The sequence below is a fragment of the Myotis lucifugus genome, unplaced genomic scaffold (assembly GCF_000147115.1).
Source record: "Myotis lucifugus unplaced genomic scaffold, Myoluc2.0 scaffold_451, whole genome shotgun sequence".
Classification (NCBI taxonomy): Eukaryota; Metazoa; Chordata; class Mammalia; order Chiroptera; family Vespertilionidae; genus Myotis; species Myotis lucifugus.
Window position 1 is genome coordinate 751,980 of NW_005871499.1, and position 8,086 is coordinate 760,065.

An 8,086-nucleotide genomic window follows, 5' to 3' on the forward strand; every position below is an offset into this window, starting at 1 on the left:
CAGATGGAAAGACTGAAATCGGTATTAAATACCCTCACACAATAAAAGGGCATTGCCAACACATATGGCATAGTTGGGGAAAAGACCCAGTGATGAAAAAAAGAAGAGGACCTGAACAAGCCATTTCCTTTCATCGGACCACCACCCAGATGGCTAGTGCCAACCCAATGTCTGTTCTCTGCTCCTCCTTGACTGAAAGACCCTACGTTGTTGAGGGAGCCTCAGCGAGGAAATTCTATTTTTCGCCCCCATGGAATAGGATTGGAGATAAGATGTAATCGGAAGTCCCTGGGTGGAACTTATAGAAAAGCTCTTTATGGGAGACTCGCTCAGCTAGTGGCACCCTTTTATCATCCGGGCAGGAGCTCCAGCAGCCATCTGATGACCAGCAGGCCATCTTGTGGGTGGCTGGTGGAGAGTGGAGCAAAAAATTAGAAGTGTGGGACACTAACATCCTTCTGTCTCTTGTAGATAAAAACTCCAGAAGCTCTGAGCATATGGTAAGTTCAGGACCATCCAAGTGAGTGCTTGTGATGATCACATAAATACAAAAACACACTGATTTCAGCAGTGAAACTCATTTCCTGTACTTAACTTGCTGTGCAAACACTAAGTGTATCAATGTCTTGAGCAGTGTTACATAAATGTAAAATGTGATTCGTGTATATGTTTACCACCATAAAAACACATTCGTTTGTAGTCTACAAAGACTTAAGCTCTTTGACAAATTAAACAGGGATACTTGTACTGTTCCTGGTAACTGTCTGTAACTGGAACACCCAACCTCCTATTCGGGGGTTTTAACTCTTGTATCTTCAGCAAATAGCATTATCAATATTTTAAAGTCAGACTTGACTTCTGGTGAGTAGCAGCTGGTTCTCCCTTCCTCTTGAGAACCTTCTATGAGGTGGCCTTCTTTCGGTGGTGTGCCCAACACTAACCTCCCTGCCTGGAAGCAGTCTGCATACCCAGAAAAGGGGTTCCAAGGGGAGCTTTCACACATCCCTGATCTATCATCCCGCTCTGTCCAGCCCTCACTCTGCATCCCACCTTGATTTTAGCATCAACCCAAAATGTTCTTTTAGATTTTTATAGACTCCACTTAATGGGGTACATTCCTCTTTTGGGTGAAAATGATGTAGACTGTGTGTAAATTCTTGTCCACCACGCCAAAAAGAGGTGATTAAGAAAGGCATTTGCTGCCCGTCTGGCGTGGCTCAGTGGTTGAGTGTCGACCTATGAACCAGGAGGTCATGGTTCAATTCCCAGTCAGGGCTCACCCCGGGTTGTGGCCTTGGTCCCTAGTATGGGGTATGCAGTATGCAGCCAATCAATGATTCTCTCACATCATTGATGTTTCTATCTCTCTCCCTCCCCCTCCCTCTCTGATATCAATAAAAATATTTAATAATAACAAAAGGCATCTGCCCATCTGATGGGATGTTTTCACAGCAGTACAGGCAGGAGGCTCCACAACCCTGGGAAGATCTGGAGCCTCTGAGGCCACGAAAGCTGCACAGTTTGAATCAGACCCAGGGTCCCAAACACCCTAGTCACCTCATCCCTCTAGGACAGCGGAAGGGCTTGCAAAAACCCAAAAGAGGCAGAAAGCCTCTCTTCTCTTGGAAACTAATCCTCTCAGGAGAGTTCTGTTTCTATTGGAAATCCAAGACTTTGCAAGCAAACATGATAAGACTTTCCAAAGTCACTAGATGAATATGAGTGTAGGGCTCAGAATACTTAGTTGGGTTGAGGGGAGGGAGGTGAGAACTGGGATAAGTGTTCCCTTTCATTAGAGTCTCTATAGGTAATGATTTCCCTACTTAGCCAAAGAAAGGCAATGGAAGCTGCTTCTCCCTCGCCTATTAAAAGGAGAAAGATGGGTATCTTTAATTGAAAGCAAGGCATCACAACATTCTTTAATTATAGGCTCAAAGAGGCTTTGAGCTCATCTTGTATCTCCTTGGCTTTCTTTTTAGGATGGCATTAAACCTTCCTAAAAAGATAAGACTCAACCTATTTTTAAACACACCCAAAGAGGGTATCTGTCTTCTGTTCCTTTGTGAGACCAGGAATTTTTTCTTTTCCCTTTTCTAACCTCACCACAAGTGAACTTTTCCTATTACTAACCTGAGCCTTCACATTAGAATTTGGCTTGGTTTGCTCAGTGGAAATGGTGACCAACTGGTCACTATTAGCCTTTTCTAAACTGTACTTCCATCTGCCCCTCTATATGAAATTATAACAATTAAACAGGAATTAAATCAATAAATTTGGAGCTAGATGCCGACTGACTCATGCATTGACAAAAGACTGTCATCCTTCTTTTTCTCATATCCTTTTCTTTCTCTGCTGTCAGCTCCAATGCTGTTTCTCCCTTCCCCATCTCTCTTCCAAATTGCACACGTGCACACACACATACATTACAACACACGTGCACATTCACACTCTGATAAATTTAGAAAACACCCCTTGGATAGCTGACCTTGGCCTCCACTGGTCACAGCAAGGGGTAATGGTTAAAGGCACAGACTCGGGAGCCCACTGTCATGCCTTAAATCATGGCTCTGGGTTCTTGGGCACATTTTGTAACCTCCCTATCTCTCTATTGTCTCATCTGTAGAATGGAGACAATAATAGTATCTATCTTATAGGGCTGTGGAAAAGGTTAATGAGTTAATTACATAAAAGGCCTTTAGAATGGTGTCTAGTGCTCCAATTGCAAATGCTATATAGTTGTTAGCTACTTGAAGCAAAGGGACATTTGGAGTCATTAGACTATGCTTGATATTCCAGAAGGCATGAGCTGGAGAAAGAAAAGGAGTAGGACTCAAGTTTAAGGGTCGTGGATAAGCAGGAGTCATCAAGGTGAAAGATTTTTTAAAAAAAGACAAAAAGCAAGTAAGAGATAGAACAAAATTACAGGGAAAGAGGAACAGCAGACATTTATCCTAAAAGGAAATGTAGGAAGAGAAAAACATTAGGGAAAAGAAAAAGGGAGACAAGAGTAGAAAGATGGACATGAAAAAGAAAGACAGAAAAAAAGGAATGAGAAATAGAAAATTAGAAAAAGATGCCATTTAAATTAGAAAAGATTCCATTTACAGTTTGAGCTGAGTATCAGGAGAAGGATTGGAAGAGAAAACAAAAATGTTGGATATAGAAGCAGGGAAACTCAGGACAAAAGTGATAGGAGGAGAGGAGATAGAAGTGATAACATAAAAAGATTCCTTTGCAGCAACAGGCCTCTGTGGCTGTGTATCACGGGAAGCTTCTTAAAAAATGAACATGTCCATAACCCACTAGGCTTCTTTCTCTATCTCTCCTATTTTAACTTGCTTCCGAGTCTGCCACAGACTTAGTCATAAGGTCTGTCCTGATCAGAGAGATGCCTGCCCTCTGTCTTGTCTACTCCACCCAACAAGGCCCAGATGCAGTGATCAGTCTTCATTGCATTTTCACTAAATACTCAAGCCATCAAGTGAAAATTTAGCTCCTGAGAAAATATTTACACCCTCTTCCTTCTCCACATTTACAAACCTCTAAGGGAAACTGGTATTTTAATTTTTTAATTTTCATCTTAACGGCATTCTTTCCATCCCCACCATTCCGGCTTTTTTTGGTCAATTTAGAACAAGAACAAAATGATACAATACTGCAGGGATAGGCCACTTTTAGGGCTCCAAACAGCCCTTCCCACCAAAAGGAATTCATCACCCAACCCCTTGGAAACAAGAGAAAGGCTAGATTGAGGTTTAAAATAAAATCCGTTTTTTAAAAAACACTTTTTCTTTTAAGTGTTATTAAATTGTCTGTTGGTGCAAAATAAGTCCCCCTATTGGAGGAAGTCGAGCGACCTTAAAAGGCCCTCTAGAGTGGACGGACCGCGAGCGTCTCCTGACGCCGGGGTGAGCTTGGGCCGCCGCCGGAATCACGAAGCCAGACGCGGCGCGCGTCTCCGCCCCGGACTCGGGAGACTGCGGCAGCGCGCACCGCGGCCGCGGCCGGGCGGCTCCGGGAGGCCGGGAGGAGACGCGACTCCCGCAGACACGTGACCGCCCAGCCGCCGCTTCCCGCGACCCAGATCTGTCCCCGGAACCCGCGCCCGGCGGGGCGAGCCGAGGGACACGTAGCGACGGCTCCAGCCCCCGCCGCGCCCGGGTGCGTGTGCATTCGGCGCACTTCTCTTGGTTCACGTGCCACTGGCAATAATGACTGTTTCGGGGGAACACCCGGGAGAACGTGGGCACAGGAAGGGAAGACCTCTGGTTTTAGATCTATCCACATGCATCTCCATCCCACTCCCGCAGACCCAAGTAGCGGCACTGGGGCTTAGACCTGGGATTCCCGCAGGATTTGCTTGCCCTTGGCCTCCAAGGCCCTTTGCCGCTGGCCGGCGTCAGTGCGCATCTCCCGCACCTCCCGGTAACTCTCACTGGCAGTAAGTCACGTTCCCGGGCTGGCCCGGGGGAAAAGGTAAGCCCGGCTCCCGCTGGCCCGTGCTTCCTCTCGGAGTCGCCCCGGCTGCAGGGGGAGCGAGCGCGCCCGCCCGCGCGCGCGCGCGCACCGGGTTCCCCGCGCAGTGATGTGGCAGCCGCGACAGGTCGGATCACGTTGCTGGCCCTGTGCTGGTACCCGTTTGAGACAGGATTAAGGAGGGAGGCTTCGGAGGTGCCAGCGGTAGTAAACGTGGGCTCCGCACGCTCCCGGCGTCGCTTATCGCACGAGGGGGGGAGGGGAGAGGAAGCTCGCAGCGCCACCCCGGGCGCGGAGGGGCGGCGGAGTTCAGCGGCGTGTGATAATGCTGCATAGCTTTTCCGCGGTAGCCCCTCTCGTGCCACCCCCTCTCTCCCCCTCCCTCCCTGCCGCGCTCCTCCGGGAGCACCAGAGGCCCCAAACGTCGTCATCTGCTGCTGTGATTAGTGGCACCGCAATTCCGGCTGCTGCGGGAAGTTTGGGTGGCCCAGGGACACTGTCGCCAAAAGACTCTTGGATTGCGACATTCTGACCCAGTGACATTTTGATTTATCTTAAAGTCTCTATGGGGGACGATTTCAAGTGGTCTCTTTTCGGGGCAACCTCCAACCAAGGCCAAGGGGTCCCCCAGGCCACTGGGCGGTGTGCAAACAAGTCTCCAAAATTTCCTTCGGGACTGAAGTTTACCCACCGCGAATTCTCTTTCTCTTTCCTTTCCCTGGTCCAAACCAACAGCGCAGTCGGTGGAAAAGCAAAAAGCCACGTTCACGTTCCTGCACCGTAATGACGGATGGACTGAGGGAGTCACATTTCCGAGCTGAGGAAGCCCTAGCTGCCCCGCACCCCCACCCCACCCCCGGCACCCCTCTTCCTCCCCCAGCTGACTGCAGCGCCTTTGGGAAAGATGAATAGCTTGGCTGAAGTTGTTTTTCCTTTCCGGTGGCCCTGATCAGGTGTCCCCGCCCCCTCCCGCCGCTCGCTTTCCCTCGCAGACTTCTCCCGACGCCCCTCCCGGCCCGGCCCCTCCCCTCCCCGCCCCCTCCGGGCTAGACCGCGGATGGTACGTTCCGCACGTGAGCTGGGTGCTGGTCTGGCCGGCGACGCGCGTGCCCTGTGGCCAAACACTGCCCGGAGTGAGAGCAAACTACCAGCGCTGAGGGGCCGGCGGGAGTGTGGGTTCGTGTGTATGCGTCTGTGTGCAGGAGAGCGAGCGCGGTGGTAGGGGGACCAACTGCTTCACACTTTCAACACTGCACTGAAGAGGGAGAGCGAGAGACTGGAGACGCACAGATCCCCCCAAGATCTCTCAAAGCTACCGTCCCACAGATTATAGAACAGGACCCCCCCAAAAAAACGAAACAGAGGAAAACGGACAGCGGTTGGACATGGACGAAGGAATTCCTCATTTGCAAGAGAGACAGTTACTGGAACATAGAGATTTTATAGGGTAAGGTGCACGCACCCTTGCGAATATCTGTCTGGGCTTCAGTTTGATTTTTTTTTTTTTTCTTCTCAAAGTGGTATGGAGCGGGCGAGGGCAGAGCCCCTCCCGAATGGGTGCCTGATGCTGATTTCTGTTTTGCAGCCTGGACTATTCCTCTTTGTATATGTGTAAACCCAAAAGGAGCATGAAGCGAGACGATAGCAAGGTAAGAGTAAGTTTCCGATGTTCCCTGTAACCTGCCTGGATAGTTAATTAGGGCCATTGATTTCACAGCGAAGCTCTGCCAGCAAATATATTCCAGCCCTTGAGCTTCCCCAACTGTGAATTTTAAGTGGTTTGCTGGATACTCTAAGGGGGAGATTAAACATCATACCTGAATTTAAATTTCATTTCAGAACAGTCCAGGGAAAAGAGGTTTCCTGGGCATAGTTTATCACACAGTGTGTGTTTTGGGTGGTGGGGGATATTGTTATATCCAGTAAGCGAATGTTTATCTTAGTGTTTTCTCTCTTCCATGACTCTCACATATTAAGGATACCTATAAATTACCGCATAGATTGATAGAAAAGAAAAGAAGAGACCGGATTAATGAATGCATTGCTCAGCTGAAAGATTTACTGCCTGAACATCTGAAGTTGACAGTAAGATGCACATTTTCCTTCTTTGCTGCGCTCCAAGGGCTTGTTAATAGCCTGGTACTTACTACTCCCAGAGATATAAGAATAAATGTAAATATCAGATGCCTTACAAGTTATGCTATAGTGTAGAGTTTCCCACAAACTCAGGAGTAGGTGCTCATAACTGAAGGGGGAAAAATCATGTATAACCTATGTTGTGGAAAGCGCAAGAAGTATAGGAATAGTGTTTGCTTAAGTCGCCGTGCTGAATGGAGAGCCAATCAAGCCAAATGTGTGTTTTTAAGTAACCAAGTGCCCCATTCTCTTTTGCACCAATGCAGACGCTGGGGCATCTGGAGAAAGCGGTAGTCTTGGAATTAACTTTGAAACACTTAAAAGCTTTAACAGCCTTAACCGAGCAGCAGCATCAGAAGATAATTGCTTTACAGAATGGTAAGTCAGTCCAGGGAGGCCAATCCACCCTGATGAAGCCGGGCAGCCCACAGAGGAGCAGTGTTAGGACTCATTCCCCACCCCCACCTCCTTCCGCGGGCCCACGAGCTCACTCTCATTTGTGAAATTGCTTAGACTTTCCCTTCATTGGAAAGTGCCCATTTCCTGAAGCATCCTAGAGGCTTTCAGCAGAACTCAGAGGAATAAAAAAAAAAATTTTTTTTTTAAGTGGCGGTTGCACCCTCTCCACTTGGGTTTTTCAGCTGGGAGTAGAGCGCCCCCCTGCTCCCCACCCCCGCCACCGCCTCCCCCCCCCACCCCCCTCTGCAACCGGTGGATTATATCACTGGAATACAGAGGGAAAACCAAGATCACTTTAGTCAGTGCAGGGCCCACGTGATAAGCAGATGTTTTAACGTCGGTGTTTTTTCTTCTTGCCTCCATTCCTCTGTCCCCTACCCCACCCCCCTCCTCATCCTAGGGGAGCGATCTCTGAAATCGCCCATTCAGTCCGACTTGGACGCGTTCCACTCGGGATTTCAAACATGCGCCAAAGAAGTCTTGCAATACCTCTCCCGGTTTGAGAGCTGGACGCCCAGGGAGCCGCGGTGGTCCAGCTGATCAACCACTTGCACGCCGTGGCCACCCAGTTCTTGCCCACCCCCCAGCTGTTGACTCCACAGGTCCCCCTGAGCCAAGGCACCGGGGCGTCCTCGGCCGCCGCCCCCGCCGGGTCCAAGGCCGCCCCCTGCCTGGAGCGCGCGGGGCAGAAGCTGGAGCCCCTCGCCCACTGCGTGCCGGTCATCCAGCGGACTCAGCCCGGCGCCGAGCTCGCGGCCGAGCACGACACGGACACCGACAGCGGCTACGGCGGCGAGGCCGAGGCCCGGCCGGACCGCGAGAAGGGCCAAGGCGCGGGGGCGAGCCGCGTCACCATCAAGCAGGAGCCCCCCGGGGAGGACTCGCCGGCGCCCAAGAGGATGAAGCTGGATTCCGGGGGCGGGGCGGCGGCCGCGCTTCCCTGGGGCCCGACCCCGCCGCCGCCGCCGCCGCGCTGCTGAGACCCGACGCCGCCCTGCTCAGCTCCCTGGTGGCG

General features: G+C 50.5%; 1 protein-coding gene across 1 annotated transcript; it reads left to right on the plus strand.

Annotated features, from left to right (window-relative positions):
- The first annotated feature begins 5,554 nt into the window (after window positions 1–5,554).
- On the plus strand, window positions 5,555–8,058 carry BHLHE41 (basic helix-loop-helix family member e41). The gene is given in 6 exon segments (XM_023744349.1): window positions 5,555–5,923; window positions 6,062–6,125; window positions 6,454–6,561; window positions 6,879–6,990; window positions 7,472–7,597; window positions 7,600–8,058. Coding segments are annotated over 6 exon segments (924 nt in total). The 5' UTR covers window positions 5,555–5,861; the 3' UTR covers window positions 8,052–8,058.
- Window positions 8,059–8,086: the final 28 nt, after the last annotated feature.